The sequence below is a fragment of the Caretta caretta genome, chromosome 2 (assembly GCF_965140235.1).
Source record: "Caretta caretta isolate rCarCar2 chromosome 2, rCarCar1.hap1, whole genome shotgun sequence".
Classification (NCBI taxonomy): Eukaryota; Metazoa; Chordata; order Testudines; family Cheloniidae; genus Caretta; species Caretta caretta.
The window spans coordinates 258,222,228-258,241,874 of record NC_134207.1 but is presented as its reverse complement, the minus strand read 5'-3'; the positions used below and the strand labels follow the sequence as shown (position 1 = coordinate 258,241,874).

At 41.1% G+C, this 19,647-nt stretch overlaps 1 protein-coding gene across 3 annotated transcripts in view; it reads left to right on the top strand.

The window, feature by feature from the left end:
- OXSR1 (oxidative stress responsive kinase 1) overlaps window positions 1-17,057 on the top strand; it is a 120,202-nt gene extending 103,145 nt beyond the window's left edge. For all 3 annotated transcript variants that reach the window (XM_048837489.2, XM_048837491.2, XM_048837490.2), the window contains 7 exons: window positions 5,166-5,201; window positions 7,433-7,591; window positions 9,891-9,958; window positions 11,373-11,425; window positions 12,591-12,659; window positions 13,659-13,723; window positions 14,410-17,057. In XM_048837489.2, coding sequence (XP_048693446.1) covers window positions 5,166-5,201; window positions 7,433-7,591; window positions 9,891-9,958; window positions 11,373-11,425; window positions 12,591-12,659; window positions 13,659-13,723; window positions 14,410-14,484 — 525 coding nt within the window. In that variant the 3' untranslated portion in view covers window positions 14,485-17,057. The remainder of the gene's footprint in view (window positions 1-5,165; window positions 5,202-7,432; window positions 7,592-9,890; window positions 9,959-11,372; window positions 11,426-12,590; window positions 12,660-13,658; window positions 13,724-14,409) is intronic.
- The last annotated feature ends 2,590 nt before the right edge of the window (window positions 17,058-19,647 follow it).

Here is a 19,647-nt window from a genome sequence, read left to right as displayed (position 1 = left end):
CATACTTCCTGATTGACTGCAGACTGTATAGTACAACTTGAGTTCTGTTTAGCTATACCTTAAGCAATCATTTTCCTGAAATTTAACTAACCAATCCTAACATATTGTAACATGATTATGTAACCAATTATATCCCACCACCTTAATTAGTTTACACCCAGCAAAATTAATTATACGGCAGACAGGAACAATCACAGAACCAGACCGAGATTATACAGACAAACAATAGGGAGATGAGGGGGCTACAATGATAGAAGAACACAGAAATGAGGATTTCACATCCCAGCTATTGATCACTGAGTTCTTGGCAGACAGGATGCTATCAAACTAAGTTTCCTTTTACATTTTCTAGGCACTTCCCTTTCTCTGGAGGTGATAGGCACTATCAGGACAGGATTGTATTCCTAAGAGCCCAATAGCACCTTATTTCAGTGAGACTAGTTTGGAATGTAAAGATGTGACCAAAATTCGCTTTGCAGCTTATGGCTGCCTCTGCTGCGTAGCCAAAGATCTTTGCCTAAGAACAGGGCTTCAGACTGTCATAGTAAGAAAAGGCCTTATACAGTCAGTGATTTTGATTCTTTCTTTTATACCTCTAGAACTAGCTAAGTGATAAGAATACACCTAAATTCTTAGAGTTTGGCCTTTACAGACAGGCCTGAATATCTATATCCTAACAAGTCCTTGTCCCGGAGAGTTTACAGTCTAACCAGACATGAGAGAGACAGGATGGGAGAAGTAGTAGTATCCCTATTTTACGATGCAGTCCTGAGGCACAGGGCTTGTGTGCAACTTTGGAAAAGTCACAAGTCTGTAGTAGAGCTGGGGATATGAATCCAGATCCTTTGGGTTCCAGTCCAGTGGATTAACAGAGAATCAGGATATTCTTGTGGCTAATTTAAAACTCCAGTCGTATAAACTACCTGAGATTGTTTTTGTAACATTGTCTTAAGTACTGTATTGAACTGATTGATATTGATATCTCTGCCTCCTACATGATAGAATCAGCACTGCTCAACAGCATCATCGGTCTTGCACAGCCAACCTTCTCCCTTAGCTCAAGTAATTGGGACTTGTGATTGGACAGGTGGAACAGTTCTATCCCAGCAGTTGCCATGGACTTGCATGGCCCCAGTGGGCAATCAAGTGGCATCCGTGAAGTCCTGAGTAGCTACGGATTTTACAATATTATATTTTATGTTTAAAAAAACAGGTGTAAAACTTGAAGTGTTAAATCCTTTGTAGATCTTAAATCTTCAATGATATGTATGCTCATCATTCCAAACACTACCACTTCAAAGATGTTTTCTGAATGTAATTCTTCCCTTTCATAGCAACACGTGGATTTTAACGGTTGTCAGATTTAACAAAGGAGAGCCAAAGAATGAGCTTTTGGAGACTTCTTCAAATACTCTTGTCCTAAAGTTATTTTCTCTCGGGGTGTTATTTGAACATTTGTCCCTTTAAACCTTTCATCTTTCTCATTTCCATCTTCTGGTTCATTACATCCCTTCTATTTATGATCTGTGTAGAAATTTCCTTAAGTCTCTGCAAAATTGTTTTTCGCAAGCTTGGAATTTTTTAAAAACGGTGCCTGTTAATATTACCTTTACACACTTTTCTAATATGCTTGGTGGTTACAGTAACTCTGTTTTTATGTTAGCTTTCCAGTTACAAATTTGACTAGCTTCCTCTTTATGGTCAGACTGTTACTACTCATCCACGGATGATCTTACCATATCAGATAGATAATTCTGAAAATCTTAATCTAGGACACTCTCAGCTATAAAATACTCTCTCCCTATATTTTAAATTATAAGGTTAATTTTAAAGGAGGCTGATATTTCAAACCTTGTTTCAGAGAAAATTAAAATTTTGTTCCTATATATCTTGTCTCTGAAATCACGATACCCTGATTTAACACTGGCCCCTATTGTGTTTTAAACATGGCTTATTTGTTTTGATTTTGAGTGAGAGAAAATTGAGCCCTTCATTTATAATCTCCATTCCAAATGTTTGGACTAGCTAAAGATTCTGTGAAAACGGAACACATTATTCCTTGTACTGTGGTCCATTCAGATCTCACAAGTGAATCAGGGTCAGGCTGGGTCAATATTTGGGTGGGAGATTTCAGAGGGGCACCTAATAATAAAATTAACAGTACAACATAAGAGCAAAATGCTCATCTTGCCACTAGCCTAACTAATGCCAGAAGGTAGCAACAGTGTCTGGAGATACCATTTTCAAATATCCGAGACTGACTTTGGCCAATTTGTAAAGTACTACCAGAGCCTCTCCACCAAAGAAAGTACAAAGGTCTTATTTGCAGACCAGTCGGTTGCAGAGAATACTGTGTAGGAGGAACTCCTCCACTGTGATCAAATGCTGACGGCGCCAGGAGAAGAGAGTAATCCAGGTGGAAAGGTAAAATCTGAAATCCATCCCACCATTAAACCTCACTTGACATGTTCCCGAGCAAGATGTAGAAAAATTGTTTGGCATTATTCCCACAGACCCTTTTCCTCTGTAGCACACAGCTTTACTGTAGCCCTTCATTTGTTCTAAAATGCACATTTCCAAGAGTCTGAATACCCCAAGAAATGAGTCAGTGTAGCTCAGAAGCACTGTTTGTCTGAGAGCTCAAAAGTATGCTAGACACTGCATGGAGACCTGGTCCCTTCTCCAAAGCTTACAATCTAAACACAGGGCAGGTGAGGGCAATAAGAATACAAACAAGACAAAGAAGGGAAGAGGCAGGACAAGGATTAAAAAAATAGGATTATACGTTAAGGATATCATCATGTTATACACAACTCTGGGTTTGTTTTTAAAGTGTATTAGCTCACTTAAAGAATGCAAAAGTAATTACTGAAGTGTTGTGATTAACTAGTGAGCGTGAACATGCAGGGTGCCATTGTACACTGATACATTCATTTTATAGTGGAAGGTAAATCATTTTAAGAGCATGTGCATTGTGATTTATCTTTAATTTGAATTTTCAAACTCCAGAGGAATCAAGCCGCTCAATTAGCATCTCTGTCAGAAAGTAAAAGTTGAGCCAGTTTGCTCAATGGGATAGTAGTTGGAATTTTCATTAGTTTTCGTTTCTAATAATGAATAGAAATGCCATTAGTTTGTCTGCTGTTGAAGTGTGAGCATAAGTAATGCTGGTGCATAAGAGAGCAGATTTGTAGAAAACATCTATAAATATTAAATGAGCTTAGTTTTCTTTAAAGATGGAAGTAGAAAAGTATCCAAGATTAATTTCATTTATGTAGAAGCTTTCATCCAACAGGGTCCCAAACTGCATATCTGTTACTTTACTTTGCAAGCAGTCACTTTATTTAAAAAATGTTAACATTAAAAGGCAGTCATATCCAGAATGAAATGTGACAGCTATTTAAAAGAAGCAATTCTGTTGAACAACTTAGTTCAGGGAGTAAAGATACCTTATCGAGTTAAAATTGCATGAGGAATATAAGGAAGCCGAATTTAAATCACCCGAAGTGGCAATTTGGCCAAAATAAGGGGGTTAACATCTACTCTTCCAAAAACATGGTGGCATCTCTGACAACCAAAAAGGGATTAGGATCTCAGTTTTGGGTCTCATCCAAATGGCAGTGTGATAGTTCACGGAGGGCCCAGGACTGAGAGTCACCTTGTTACCCTCTGCTTCCAGTAATACCACATGTAGTATTACGTTATTATCCCAACCTCAGCCCCATTTTTTAGACTATTGTTTCTCAACGCGGGGGTCATGACCTCCAGGGGGATTGTGGGACAAGTTTGGGGGGGGTTACGGGCTCCATCTCTCAGCCTCTGGTGGCGGGGCTGAGGATTCGTCTGTCAGCTCCCCGGGGGCTTCAGCCCCTCAGTGTTAGAGCCCCACGTGGATATAAAGCAGATATTTGCGGAGTTTCAGAGCTTTAGTGACGACCAAGACTCCTATCTGGGAGCGTGCAAGCTGATTGCACGCAAGCATGACCAGGGACAGCTGCTGGTGAGCCTGGTGCCCCTCTAGTGTGTAGGACTGGGGGTGGAACAGCCACGCTGGAGGAGCTGCCCAGGCTGGGCACTGGCTCCTGCAAGCGACTGCCCAACATACTGCTGCTTTCACCGCTGCAGTCCATGGCCCTGCTGGTCTCTCTCGTTGTCGCTAGAGCCCTGCAACTCCGTGGATATCTGCTTTATAACCGTAGATACCTCTATCCACGGATATAAATTTTGTATCCGCGCAGGGCTCTACCTACCTTTTCAAATCTGGGTAAGTCCAAAGTGGGTCGCCAGCACAAAAAGGTTGAGAAACACTGTTTTAGGCTATAAATTCTTCGGGGCAGGGACTGTCCCATGTTTGTATAGCACCTAACACAGAGTGTCCCAAATCTAGTTAATTTGAATAATAATTCCCTTTTACTCTGTCTCTTCCACTTCTTTTCTGACACCTTTGAGGGTCCTAGGCATAACCATAACAGAAATTTATAACTAATAGGAAAAGGTAGTATTGTTTCCCAAATATAAAATAAAAGACTATTTGTTCATTGTTTCAACTGTAGATAGGAAAAAATACCTTATCGTTCTTAGGAATTGTTTTTCATTGTCTTGTATATTGCTTATGACTTCAACTTTCTAATGTATCGAATGCTTATGACACCTTTAATATTCTAATTGTTTTGCAGACTGTTATGTTAGTTGGGGATTGGTCCTGCTTTGAGCAGGGGGTTGGACTAGATGACCTCCTGAGGTCCCTTCCAACCCTGATATTCTGTGATTCTGTGTTGGAGTGGCTTTAAAACAGATTTTATTGTCTCGGCTTGTTAATGAAATCCAAATCAGATCAATGTAGTCCTCATTAATATTCTATTTCTTTGCCAGTAAACAACTCCAGCATTTCTTATTATATGCTACTGTGTATAAATCGAAACTGTAAGTAATAAGCCAAGCCAAGCCATGACAATGCATTTTCGGGGGATAGAGCATGGCTAGGCTGCTGAGAAATTATCTGGTTTGATTGCTATTGTGCATTTTAATATGTAGATAACAGTCAGACCAGACGTGTATGTGCATTTAGTGAATATTAACATGATTGAGGTAGTCCGTGGCTAGTCAGAAGGTTCAGTTTTGTTAAACAGCTTATAGTAACAACTGATCTTTTTTTCGTTTTTTAGTCTCCCAGAGTGAAAGAATCTTTACAGAATTCTGAGGTAAGTTGGGCCTTTTGGAAGTTGTTGCTCTTTGAATTTGACAACTCCCAATCATTGCCAATATTGCAAGGAATGTGTTCTTATTGGCCTCTAAAAATAATATCCCAGGACTTGGAAGCTAGTTCCTTCTCTAGAAGGTGAATCATTGACTACCTAGAGAGAGCCTCTTAGCACTAACCTTAACAAACCTTTATAGCAGGGGTTCTCAAACTTCGTTGCACTGCAACCCCCTTCTGACAACAAAAATTACTACATGACCCCAGGAGCGGGGACCAAAGACTGAGCCTGCCTGAACCTCATGACCACGGGCGGGGCCAAAGCTCAAACCCTACGGCCCTGAGTGTGAGGGGCCCAGGCCCAAGGGCTTCAACCCCAGTCAGGGGGCCTGTAACCTGAGCCACACCACCCAGGGCTGAAGCCCTCAGGCTTCGATCCCGGACAGTTGGGCTTGGGCTCTGGCGACCCCATTAAAATGGTTTGTGACCGACTTTGGGGTCCTGACCCACAGTTTGAGAACCGCTGCTTTATAGGGAATGTTGTTTTCAATTTAGCTTATCATGACAGAGGCTCATCTGTGTAGTGAATTAGTTGCTAAAATTAGTTGCTCTAAAAATAATATACCAGGAATATCCCTTGTGGGGATCTTCTCTGATGATTTCCTTGTCAGATAAAATCCTGAAGATTGTTACTGCTCTTCAGCTTTGAGGTTGAATCCACTATTTCAGAGTCTGTCAAGTTCTTCACATCCCTTCCCCCCAAACAAGTCAGTCAAAGGGTTTGTCTACTCTAAAAGAAAAGGAGTACTTGTGGCACCTTAGAGACTAACAAATTTATTTGAGCATAAGCTTTCGTGAGCTACAGCTTTGTCTACTCTAATTCAAAACCCGCAGCTGGCCCGTGCCAATTGATGTGGGCTCGGGCTAAGAGGCTGTTTAACTGCCATGTAGACATTTGGGCTCGGCCTGGAGCCTGGGCTCTAGGACCCTACAAGGGGGGCCCGAAAGTCTACGCTGCAGTTAAACAGCCCCTTAGCCCGAGCCCTGTGAGCCTAAGCCATCTGGCACAGGCCAGCCACATGCTTTTAATTGCAGTGTAGACATACCCAAAGTGCCCATTTTACAGGACCTGGTCTGACTTATTCTCAGCCTACAGCTAAGCCTCTGAGCTAGGCCTTCAGCAGTCCTTCATAGTTGGTAGTGGAGCAAGAATTTAATGACAGTTAAAATCTTGCTTCAGAACTCTTTGCAATCTGCAAATCTTACACAAGAATGTTATTAGTGCATCTTAGATATTAGCATATGGTTGCTTTCTGATTTGGTGTGTAGATATTACTTATTTCCTTCCTGACACACATGGGATGTTAAACCGGCATGTCCTGTAGAATTCTGACCAGGCTTAGCCTATCCTGTTCTAACGTCAGCTTGCAACTGAGAAATTGATCAACTATAGAGAGATTCCCTGGAGCCATCTCAGAATTGTGGTCAGAAAATTTATAATTGCAATAACTCACATTTCACCCATCCTTCTCCCCTGGAGAACTGATTAGGTTCTTTCTTTTCCATATTTTTGGTCAGCCAGAGACTAGAGCATTAAATCTATACATCCAGTCCCAATCATGCTGCTCTTACATGCTTTGAAGAGCTTGCACTCTGTTTGCGTTACCTCAAAATTGAATGCGGGACTGTGGGTCATTAAGAATGACATCTTAATACCTGGAATCATATTTCTTTTGAAGCAGATAATTATCTACAAAGATTTAATTCTTCCCTGTGTTGTGTCCCTTTCCCCTCTGAAAGGAATCACAAGCCAGTTTTAATAAAGCAATGTGAGAGGTTGACCCGATGACTTGGCAAATGAGACGTCAATAATGCTCATGTTCCAAGAAAACGGAGACTACAGCATGTGATTGTATCTTCCAGGGAAGAGCTCGGTTTGTATTACTTTGTAGCATTCAGTCCTTCTGCCATACAAGTTTCTCGTCCATAGTAATAGGGAGGATGAGCATTTCAGGAGATAATGAGGGAGAGGAGGAATCATCTTCCAGAACAAGGAGAAATTGAAGCCTCTTGACACCCACATTGATCTGACTTTGTGGTTTGAGGGGATGGAAATGTAGCTGGCAGTAAACTTATCAGTTGTGCTTTGGCAAGCGGGGTCACCATGCACTTCATGCCCAGCCACCTGCTTTCAATGACATTCCTTTTCTCATTAAAACATCTTGTTTTTTGTAGCTGTTCCCACCAGCTGAACCCACAGGTCATTTACTCCATGTTCCAGCACAGACTCCGGCTCAACTACCTCAGCCAGCAGGACAGGCACCTGCGCAACCTTCTCAAATTGCTGTCCCTCCACCCACTCCGGCTCCTGCAGCAGCTCCAGCAGCAGGGCAGGTAAGGCTAGAAACCCTTTATACACATCTCCAGTTTTGTAGGAGATCCTCCTTAAAGTATCAGTCACACTAGAATTTACTTAAGCCAGGAAAGCTGCTTATGATTTATATTAGCGTGGTGAATTGTCCAATTGAGTAAGAGGAGTAGGCAGGCCCTAATGGCTTTGGGGTGCTTAGCTTTGCACAGTCCTGCAGGGATCTGCTGCTCCTGGGTTTTCTTTTCTCCGAACTAGTAGTGGCTTTTAGTGCTGTGCGGGGAGTGCATTCTTGAGTCTGGGGAAGGGTGAAGGAAAGAGGGGAATGCCTTGGTTGGATCAGCAGCTTCTTGTTTAAGGTGATTAAGGAGTAACATTGACAGGGCAGTCAAGCAGGTTCTGGCCAGACCTCTCAGCAGCTTCAGAGCCTCAAGGGTATGTCTATAAGGAGAAGTAGGAGGAAACTGGGAGGTGGAAGGAGGAGGTCCCCCAGTCTCTGAAAGGGATGTATGACACGTGCATTGAAAAAGCCTTCGTATTAACAAAGGCTAATAGAGAAATCAGATTTCCCTGTGGTTTTGAGTTTGAGGCTGTTTTTTGACAGGCTTCCATTTGGTGCAGAAGAGAATTGATGTGTGTGAGGAAACCTAAAACCTTGCTAAGTAGTACAGAACTTAATTCTGTTCTGTATTGTTTTTAGTGGAAAGCCCAGCTAGGAGAGCCTACCCAGGAGGGAAAGAAGTGAATGCTGAAGGGCGGGGGTGGGGGCGGAATTTGCCAGAATAAACCATTCCAGAGATATTTGGAATATGTCTTGCAGTCGGCTGGCTTACAGTGCTGCTAAATTTGCCAGACTACTGAATGATGGTACTTCTAAATAAAATAAACTAAAGTTCATATTTGCAGTTGGGGAGAAGCATTTAATATTAACAAGACAATGTTAGCTTTGTTCTTTCTAATAGCCACATAGGGAAGAGTTTTGGCAACGCTACTAGTAAAAGTAACACTCTGGTCTTCATTTTTTCCTAGAAACTCTTTTTAGTAGAACTATATATAATCTCATTGCACTTAATTCGTATTTCCATTTTAAAGATAACCATTACTGACAACATACTAGTCTTAAAGAGAAATGGTACAGTTTGGAGTAGACATTCACTTAGCTGCATTAAATCATAGCTCAGAATCTTTGATGCTTTTTTACATAGGGTCAGCATTTACACCCGGATTTTTCAGAAAAGGTAGTGAAATTGATATCGAATGGAGTGAAATACCTCATTTCTCAGTCAAGCTGTTAATTTTTAAGTTGCTCAAAAGAGATTGATTCAGATGAAAAAAGGTCTTGGGTAGAGTTTCCATGCTTTGTCAGCCTCGTACACGGTCTGTCCTATTGCTTCAAGTTAAAATCTCTTGTGCAGCATGTGAAATACAGACCACGATTTAGACAATGAAAGAGCAATCTATTCCATCCCCTGCCAGATTTTGATGAAACAATATATCCCTTTCCTAAAATCTATCATCAGCAGTATAAAGATCTGGAAATGTACTACTGAAGAGCATGAAACAAATACCTAACTACAAGCAGAAATAATCAGCCATAATTCAGAAGTGAAAATGGGTAGATAAACCCCTTTTAGAACTTTTTTAAATCCATTGCGTTAGGGATCTTTGAAACAACCATACATTCAGGAATGTATGTCTAGGTAAAGGTAAATTCCCTACTAATCTATAAATCCCCCGATTTATGGTTTTATGGATTGTGGCTAAAATGTTCTAAATCGCCTAAGTCCCATTGAAAGTCAGTGGGGCTTAAGGCTCCTAAAAAACTTAGATGCTTTTGAAAATTTTTTCCTGTATCTTCAGAAAGCTGTGTAGGATATCTTGAGGCATGGGATAGAAAATCCATCCTGATTTATCAAATATCTTCTCTATCAAGTATCTTAGATTCCAAACAAATCAAATTTGCCTGAAAAATTATTTGATAAATGCACTGAAAACCTCTTCTGAAGCCTCTGGCCAGTTTCCAGTGTCTCTAAAAGGCAAATACCTATTCCACCATTTATTTTCTCTGGAGACAATTCCAGACAGGATTGTCTTTCTAAATATTACTGTGTAGTATAGTTCAACTGGACATGAATATTCCTCTCATTTGGGTTCTCATTGTGCTCTCAAAATTCCAATGCGTGGTTATATGCCCACACATTACATAGTATTTGATAGTTGTATGGTATTCTGTATTTATACTCAATTGTTGTAATCTGTGTTTTTAAGACTGGGGGCAGAGGGGTTAGTGATAGTTGATTTTAAAATAATCCAATCCCATTTTAGGCACCCTCTGCCGCAGCACCAGTTCAGGAGGATATAAAAGTCCCCATCAGTCTTGTGCTAAGGTTAAGGTAAGTGTGCTACTGTGCAGCTGTTGGAAAGGAAGGCAGTGTGAACGAGTGGGTAGGGCCTGGGCTGTTAAACTAGGGAGCTCTGGAATTGTAATCCTGGATTTGTCACTGAAATATTGTTTCCTTGAGTAAATTATATAACCAGTTTTCCCCATCTGTCAGATAAGTAGGTGACGTTATCCCTACCTCAGAGGGTTGCTGTGAGGATGACTGTAGAGTGTTCTAGAAGTGTTGTTATTTTCATAGATCATCATGTCTTCTCCCTTGTTGTATTGAAGGGACGGTGACCATACATGTACTCCAGTTTAGGTTCCATCCTATGCCCCCTAACTGGGACCCAAACCCAGCAATGTTTGGCCATGGGACTGGAGGGCATGAGGAAATCCAGGGGGCCCAAATTCTTTTATTCATACTCCTCCTTGCAGCTTTGCAAATTCTGTATCCTGAAAGGTATCAATCTTTGTGTAAAGCTTGCCAAACTCTGTGTACTAGGTAAGAATGAATTATCCATTTTTCCCAGGGGTGTTCAGGGATATTAAGTTGTTTAAAACAACAAAAAAGCACTTACGGTACCTGATCTCTTGTGGGCTTGCTCAGCTGTAATGGGATTCTGTGTGGGCATGCTGGGAGTGTCTCATGGAGTAGCAGCCAGCGGTCTGCACAAGTGACCTGACATCGTCGTACTGAGTGGCCTTCTGTTGTGCTTTCTTAAGCATGACTGTGTTTAGCTAACTTCATGGGGGAGGGAGGCCCTTCCTAATGTTCATTGTATAAGGAGATCAGCTTATTTAGAACAGTTTACCACTGTGTATAGTGCTCTTCTGTAGTTAGGTACAAGAAAGAGAAACCAATTATAAATACAATCTAAATTGGCAACATCAGCAGTACCATTAAAGAATATTCAACTCTCAAGTGTCTCCACAGGTCTGCCACAGACTTCCTAAGCAAGTTAGTTAATCTCTGTGCCTCAGTTCCCCATTTGCAAAATGGGGATACTTTTCCTACCCCACAAGGATGCTTCAAGGATAAATCCATTCATGTTTGCATGGTGCTCAGATACTGGAGTGTGTGTGGTAGGGAGGCGCTCATAAGTTCCTGGATAGATGGGCCTCATGTATCCTGAGTATCAACAAGCACTGGCTCTGTCAAACCAATGGGGGGAAGCAAATTCCTAAGTAGATGGCCCTGCACTGAGAGCTTTCCTCCCAGATGCAAATCCAGGAACTGTCTGTGCATCCCTGTTGGATAGAGTAGCTGGTATTTAAAAATTAAGATCCAGTTATCTTTTTAAAACTGATTTTTGAATGACTCCCCTTCAACCAGAACACTGGAATCCCCAAACAATCTGAAATAAACTCTGTACAACATCTGCTTTTTCATTTTAATTTATTAAAACTATGTATTCTTACCACAGGAATTCAAAGAAAGAGCTAAATGATATTCGGTTTGAATTTACCCCAGGGAGAGGTGAGTAGTTGTGGAAATTAAATGTATTGAATTTGGGGGGGGGGGTGGCTATCTTTGTGGTGGGTTTCTTGTTTCTTTTTTTCTTGGTAAAAAATTGAAATGAATGTGTGGCGATCCAAGCAAAGGTTCAGATTGAGGCCTGTGCTCGACTGGAGTGTACTTGTTCCACTCGTTAAATGTTTGAGATCCAGAGCAAACTGCCTGCATCAGACCTTCTTGGAAGTTTGGTGCTGAGGCACTGGGGCATGCTTTTAAAGTATATCGCTCTGAGCACCAGCAATGGAGGGACTAAGATGCAGCCCTCAGGCCATGTCCAGCTCAGCGTTCTACAGTGTGGTCTACAGCCTCCAGAATACAAGTCACAACATGTAATGCTCCAAGTGACAGGCAGCTTGGCTCAAGGTGGAATAACGTATGCTGGGATCTGCATTTTATATGGTTCTTGCCTCCATACTCAATATGATGGCATCAAGGTCTCTTGATGTTCAAGATTGGATGCTTTCTTTTTTAAAGATATGCTCTAGTTCAAAAGGAATTATTTTGGGGAAGTTCTCTGGCCTGTGTTATACAGGAGGTTAGACTAGATGATCGCAATGGTCCCTTTTGGCCTTGGAATTTATGAATCCATGAATGCAGGATTGGCAGGCTGCTGGACCAGCTCCTTCAATCCGAAAGTTCTGGGTGTCCCTACAAGACCTTTGGATAACTGAGGTGGTACAATGTAGCTAATTTTAAATAGTGTCCACCTCTTAGATTTTTGTGGGGGTGGAGGCAGATGAGGATATTTACAGAAGTTTCTAATGGCCTTAAATTTGTCTGGCCACCTGTCAATACAGGCTCAGGGTAGAAAAGCAGCAAAACTGAAATTGGTAAATATATTATAATTGCATCCTAATGTGACCATTTAGACATTTTTTCTAGCTCAGCCAGCTCAGCAAACTTTTATTGTATCATAAATTATAATCCATGCAATTTGTGCAGGTTTTAGTTGTTTGTTTTTAAGAACTACCCTTGCCAAATTTCTGATTCCCAAATCATTTGGGTTAATGAGAAACTTGAGGGTCCAGTGTTGTACCTATGACTTTGTTGTTTGAGTGACCATAGTGTAAATTGTCCCAGACTAGTTGTAATGTAAACTAATAGTACTTATCTTTGTCCCCTACAGATACTGCTGATGGTGTGTCTCAAGAACTCATCTCAGCTGGGCTTGTTGATGGCAGAGATTTAGTAATAGGTAATTACAAGCGATGCTATAGTATTTCTCTGTATGAATATGTATGCTTTACAATAAACACCTTTAGTTGTATAGCATGTGGAGAATTGCCAGATCCTTAGGTACTGAGTTATTCTGGGAAAGCTCACTTAGGCCCTGATTCTGTACATCATACTTGGGCAAAACTGTCATTAATTCCACTGGGAGTTTTGCCTGAGTGTGAGGATTTGAGCCCCAGAGTTCACAGAGAACTTGACCTATTTATAAGAATTGTGAAGAAAAGGTTCTGTTGACTGTAATTGTAGTACAAACTAAAATAAACAGCATCTAGGGAGTGCAGTGGATACACTTGCCTTTCACCTCCTTTCACTTCCGGAGACCATTGGCTGGTGTCCCATTTTGAAACAGGAGTAGATCGAAGTGCACTACAGAACACTTAGTAGGTTGTAGCAGGATCCACGCAGACAGCGCGCAGCAGGCTAGTGCAGGGTACATCTGCAGCCCAGCTTGCTGCGAACTAAGTGTTTGTATAGCCAAGCCTTAGATCCCCACCTCCCACAATCATTCCCTAAAAGAATACATCCTCTTAAACGGTCTAAAACAATCAACAATCTACATTGCATGAGCGCTTCTCGTCAGCTATAGTATGTCGAATTGCATTCCATAGAGACTGGTTTTGAAAAGGGGCTCACCCCAGCCTCCCTCTTAGAAGGTAGAAATGGTGCCAGCTAGCAGCTAACCTGATATACCAATACAGTCAGGCATTTAAGACTACACCTGCATAAACAGAGGTTGCTTTTCAGAATCAAGCTATAATATTTGCACAGTTTAAAGGTGTAGATTAAACATAACTTTTTATTTTGCCTAGTTATGCGCCTGAAGATTTCATACATTAACCTGTATTTGTAAAGTGTTCTAAGCTTGTACTCTGAGTAATGTTTAAAAAAGTAAGTGCCTAATGGATTTAGAATTAACTGTATTGAGTGTGTCCTAATGTAACCTGTGTGTGTGTGATTTCAGTTGCAGCTAATTTGCAGAAGATTGTGGAAGAACCCCAGGCAAACAGATCCGTCACTTTCAAACTGGTATGTATTCCTGTTCCCTTGTTAAGCAAGTTGCCATTTTTGTAAATAAAACACTGCATATGTAGTAACAAGCTTCCTGAACCCCTTCCTTACTTTCCTGAACTTTTCAATAAGAGTATTGAAATAGTGTGGTGGTGTTATCTGGATTTGAAAACCCCATGTACCCAACAAGAGTAGAAGTGTTTTGGCCAGGTAAGGGGACTTAGAGGTGGGCTCCTTTCTGGAGGAGGAAAGGGAGGCTCCAGATGACAGGAGGTTTTTTTGAGAGGGGAGGGAGCAGAAGACAGACCAAATGAAGACAAGTTGGGAGGCTGAGGGTGTCCTTGAGCCCAAGAAGCATGGTGGCAGTGGCAGAGGAGCCCTGCAAAGAAGTAGCAAAACCCAGAATTTTTTTTTCCAGTAGGGGGTTGAAGGTGTCCCATTATAAATTTAGACCTATCTTGGGACAGGGAGTACTGTATTGTTCACCCTGGCCATAAAGTGAATAGTTGTTAATGAAACTTTTTGAGCGCAGCTCTTCATAGCTGAAAAATGCTCATAGGTAAACTTCAGACACTGCCACCTGCTGAGCATAATGCAGAATTGTCCTGTACCTGCCCCTTCCCTGAACTAGACTCCCGCAGGTCAAGCTATAAATAATGTATAACGTAGTGCTATTGAATTTTTCTTTCCCATTATGTTCCCAGGCATCTGGTGTGGAAGGCTCAGATATTCCTGATGATGGCAAACTTATAGGATTTGCACAGCTCAGCATCAGCTAAACTGCAATCCCAGGAGAGGTTTCCTTACTGAAAACCTATATGTGCATATTCCTCATGCTTCTGTTGGCCTGAAAAACAAACAAAACAAAAACCACTACTGCCAAAGAATTGAACTACAGCCCACTTTCTAGGAGCTTTAAAGTTTTTTCCTAAATAGGATCACAAACCTATTCAACTTCCTGAAATTACTGATTCCGTTTACTGCTTTTGTAAACAACTCTCGTAAGTTTTTATATTTCCTTCATCTCACATGTGCAGATCCAACAGTTCATTGCCTGCATGGTCATTTTATTATTGCCTTACTTTAAAAAAAAAAATAAAAAAATACTACTGAGTACGAAACAGGGGTTCCACTACTCTAATCATCCAGCCTAGATGTTTGCTTACATGGGGTTTCATTTTTCACTTGCTGTTTTTGCACAAGTTTAAAAGGCCTTTTTTGTTTCTTTTGCTCTTGAATCTGCTTTTTCACCTTGCATCTGAAATAGCAATGGAAATGGTGATTGGTCAGCTGACGTGCTGGGGAATATGGCTTATCTTTGGCTGTGCTTTTAAAACTCAATGGATTTGAATGATGGCACCTCAGACAGCGAGCCAAGTCTTAACAGTAGGACAGCCCAAAATGTTCTCTTTCATCACATTTCTGAGAGATTCCTTTAAACTGATATCACCTGCCCCTTTAGTAAACTGCTAATAGCCTTCCCCCATTTCCCCCCTTTATTCCACATTAGTGCGAAGTATGGCACTGGGACAGAACCTCTTAATTTACCCTGATCAGGTTATTGTTTAAAGTAGGTCTTTGATTCTACATCCTCAGATGTAGTCCATTCTTAAAGTAGAACTGGGAGGCTTTCCAGAAACTGACCTTTCAGGTAGATTAGTAATAGTCATTTTTACAAAGGAGAGGAAATCCATGCTGCTTGGCACTTAGAAAGCCTGCATATTGAATTATTCTTTAAAACAAATTCCTCTGGCCTGCGGAAAGAGAGTCATTCCTTATGTGCTTTGCAAACAGGTACATGTGGAACCGTCCCTGTTCTGTTTTACAGCAATAAAAGGATTGCCAGTAGATGTATACTAGGCAAGTAAGCTCTGGACCTTGTGTCCATCCTGCACTAACTGCTTGGGTTTTCAGATGTCTTCTCGACCCAAGTGTTGAAGTTTGATCCAGGAGGTCACTGAAACCATGTAACTCACATTTAGGTTTCGTTAGTATGTGGTGTTTAATTTGAATTTCTACATAAATAATATAAATTATACTTTTAGTTTAAAAAGACACTTGTAATGCAATATGTGAATAATAAATGGTGTTGATTTTTTTCCTACTGTTTTACAGTTCGCCTTTGTATCTTCTATTGGCTTTGAAGTGTTTTATACAATTAAATTGTAAGCCTGTAATTTAACACAGAAATATGGAAATACATTGTTTCCATCAGTTGCATACCATTCAGAAAGGAGTGTTAAAATGGGACAACTGGGTTCAATTAGGACTTTTTTATTTCTAAGTCTTGTAATGAACAATATATATTTATATATTTTTCTCTATGAGCAGCTATGGAAGCTTCCTAAATTTTGCATGGTTTTATACTGCACTTGTTTCTTTAGCCTGTAGTTTAATATCTTCCTACTGGGACTGCCAGTTATGCACAATCCCATCACTAAATGAGTGCAAAGGGAGGGAATGGGAGAAGAGGATGAGAGAGAGTTCGAGCAGCGTTAAAGTGCTGAGTATGAGAGCGAATAAAGGAATATAAAGCACATGACAATTTTTAATATAACAGGGTGGTTAGTTCTCATTTAAAACATGTATGAAAAGTTTTGGCACCTTTTCGTGTTGTGTGATGCAAAATACGCTCATGGCTTATCCTCTAAAGTTCTTATTGGCTTTGGAAGAGCTGGTTGTGATCTGTACATTCATGAAGGCCAGTGGGTGATACTACTCTAATTTTTAAATTTTAGACAGAATATGGAGACCAAATAGTTTTGGTACAGTATTAATTCTCTTCTGCCTGCATGCCATGAATACCTCACTGTTCATTTGCGCACTGCTGCTGAGAAATGTCAGACTCAAACTGCTCAAATGAAACAATGTAGTATCCTATTTATTAAATAATCCCTGGCCCTCCCTAATTCAGAACTAGCAGAGGCAGTGTGTTTGCACTGACATTGAGGCTTCTATGTTTTTTAAATTAAAAAAAGCAGCTAGAGTGTATTTGAGATTAGATCTCTAGACATTTTTGGTAGTCATTCAAAATTTTGCTTGGGATACTACAGTGCTAGATAATTTTGTTTCTAAGTGCCAATGCTGTTCATAAAAAATATTTTTTTTAATATGTCATTAATGGATTTGGTTTTTGGTAAATTCTGGTCTGAACCTAGGACCAGGTGGTATTTTTTAATTTAGTTGATACTCTAAGGATAATGCTACATTAATGAAACAGGATCCTCTCCACAACTTTGTTGTGTTGTAGATTATAATGACAGATGTAAAATATTCCGCCTTTTTTCTTTTGACTTTGTATTTTATTGCATGTATCTCTAATTTTTAATCAATAAAGAATAAATTGTCCATGGCCATGCATTTAGGTGCCTTTTGTTTTAAGAGTTGGGGTCTGATATTGGAAAGCTGGTATACGGAGCAGTTACAAATACCAGAATTCATGTACATAACTGAACTTTAGAAGCTCCATACCTGAGTCTCAGAGTGAAAAAGTATTATGGTATCTCTACACTGGAATAAAAAACCTGCAGCACTGAGTCTCAGAGCCCTCGTCAGCTGACTTGGGTTGCAGGGCTAAAAATTGCAGCATAGAAGTTTGGTCTCGGGCTGCAGCTCGGGTACTGAGACCTTCTCCGTTCTGGGGGCTTAGAGCCCAGGCTCCTGACTGAGCCTGAATGTCTACACCGCAATTTTAAAGCCTCCTAGACCAAGCCCTGTGAGCCTGAGTCAGTGGACTGGGGTCAGCCACAGCTGTGCTGCGGGTAGACATACCATAGTGGGGATGGGTTGTGAAGAATTGGGAGGATACATTGGGGTTTCACCTCTGCAGAGCTGGGATTTAGCATTTTGTAGTGGGTTACACCAAAATGTCTGAACTCATGCTTAATAAAAAACTGGTCTATGTTATAAAAGTGCTGTGTGGCTGGGCAAAATCAGTTTCCTGTCCTGAAATAGCCAAGAGTGTTGCAAATTTAAAGTCCATTATCCAAGCACTGTTAGAAGCTTGCATAGCACTTTAAAGAGCCAAATTTTTTTCTTCTTGTGTCTTAAAATATTATCAGGAACCCTCCACTGTAGAGGATCTGATTCAGGAATTTGTGAGAACTTTGCTTCAAATTTTAGGAGAAGTCAGGAGTGCACTGAAATCTTTTTACAGAAACCAGACAGAAGTGAGATGCTACAAGTCTCTTTATCTTGCAGTATCATGTCTCCAGCTAACTCTGATTGTGCAGCTCATCCTCTTAAACCCTAATAGTGTGGGTTCTTCCAAGCCCCTCTTTGTTAGCAGTTGCTTCTGTTTGACTGTTGTAACAGGAATGTGCCCCATGTTAAAGACCTTGTTGGAATGTGAGGATGCAAGGAGGCCACCAGTCGTGGCAAGCTACCAATAGGTTTCCAAAGTAAGTACTTGACACTCTTACTGTAACCTGGTGCTGAACTACAGACGTCCTATGTAACTCGTATCACTGTGCCAAAGATTAACTAGTGACCAGTCAGTGTGTCAAGTGAATGACTGGATAGTTCTATAAGTGATCAGTCTTTAACAGCATCCCACCCCAGCGGTCTGTTGGTAGATAAATTGTATTCAGTCAGCATCTTGCATCATATAGCTACTGGGCTGAAAACACAAAATTGTTGCCCTATTTCATTATTGCTCCCTATTATGAAACAGAGATAGCAGTTGGCTTCCTATGGTATAAACCTAATTTTTCAAACATTCAACCCCATAGTCCCAAAAAGAAACCAGTCCCTCTGAAATTTCATATCTTCCTGGAAAAAAACTGTAAGCAGGAAAGACAAGGGAGTTCGAAAATGAATAGAATTGTTATGTTAAAAAAGTAAAACTTAACGAAGATTCCGGTGATTGCTTTTTTGAAACCTTTCCAAACTGCCTGGCTTTGTTTGGCTCCTCGTGTTGAAGTGACGTGGCCTGTACGCTGCAAATGTGTTGGCCTTGCTGAGATATGCCTTCGTGTTTTTTGAGGGGCCCTTGTAATGTCCCCACTAAGATATTCTATGATGGGGTGTAAATGTCACAATACGTTGGGAAGAGAAAGGGTTAACTAGAACCTTATACAGCAGTGATATAAAGAGACTGCGCATATCCATCTCGGCCTCTTTGAGGAACATGTTAATGTTTGTCTCATCAGACCATAACCCTGTGCCGTGGAAGCTGGCTAGAACAAACTAGTTCCCATACTGCCTTGTAAGATGGCATCTTACTGGCCGCTTTCTCACTCAATATCGCTGTACATCTGGCTTCTGCGGTGTTGCGTGGTACTTGTATTATTTTGTGTTGAGGCCCCATTGTGCCAAGCATTGTCCAGGTGCGTTAGACAATCCCTACCTCCGCAAGGCTTGCAGTCTCAATAGGTAAGTCGGACCAGTGGAGGGAGGGGAAATGCCCAGGGTCACCCAGCAGCCCAGTAGCAGAGCTAGGAATAGGACCCTGGCCTCCTGACTCCCAAGTCCAGGCCCACTGAAGCACACTGCTTTTTTGTGATACATGCAACATTATAATCCTTCAGTGTAGGCAATCACTATCAGGAAAAATCCCCTCTCCTGCTCTCCATGAGAATCAATGTAGGGCTAGAAGGGACCTCGAGAGGTCATTGAGACCCAGTCCCCTGTGCTGAGGCAGGACCAAATAAACCCAGACCATCCCTGACAAGTGTTTGTCCAACCTTGTTTTTAAAAACAACTTCCAATGGTGGGGATTCCATAGTTTCCCTTGGAAGCCTGTTGCAGAGCTTAACTACCCTTAGAGTTAGGTTAGATATTAGGGAAACTTTCTAACACTTCCTTGCTGCCGATTAGTCCCATTACCTCTTGTGACTGATCCCTGCCCTCTTTATAACAGCCCTTTACACATCTGAAGAGACTGTTCTCAGGTCCCCCTCAGTCTTCATTTCTCCAGACAAAACATGCCCAGTTTTTTTAAC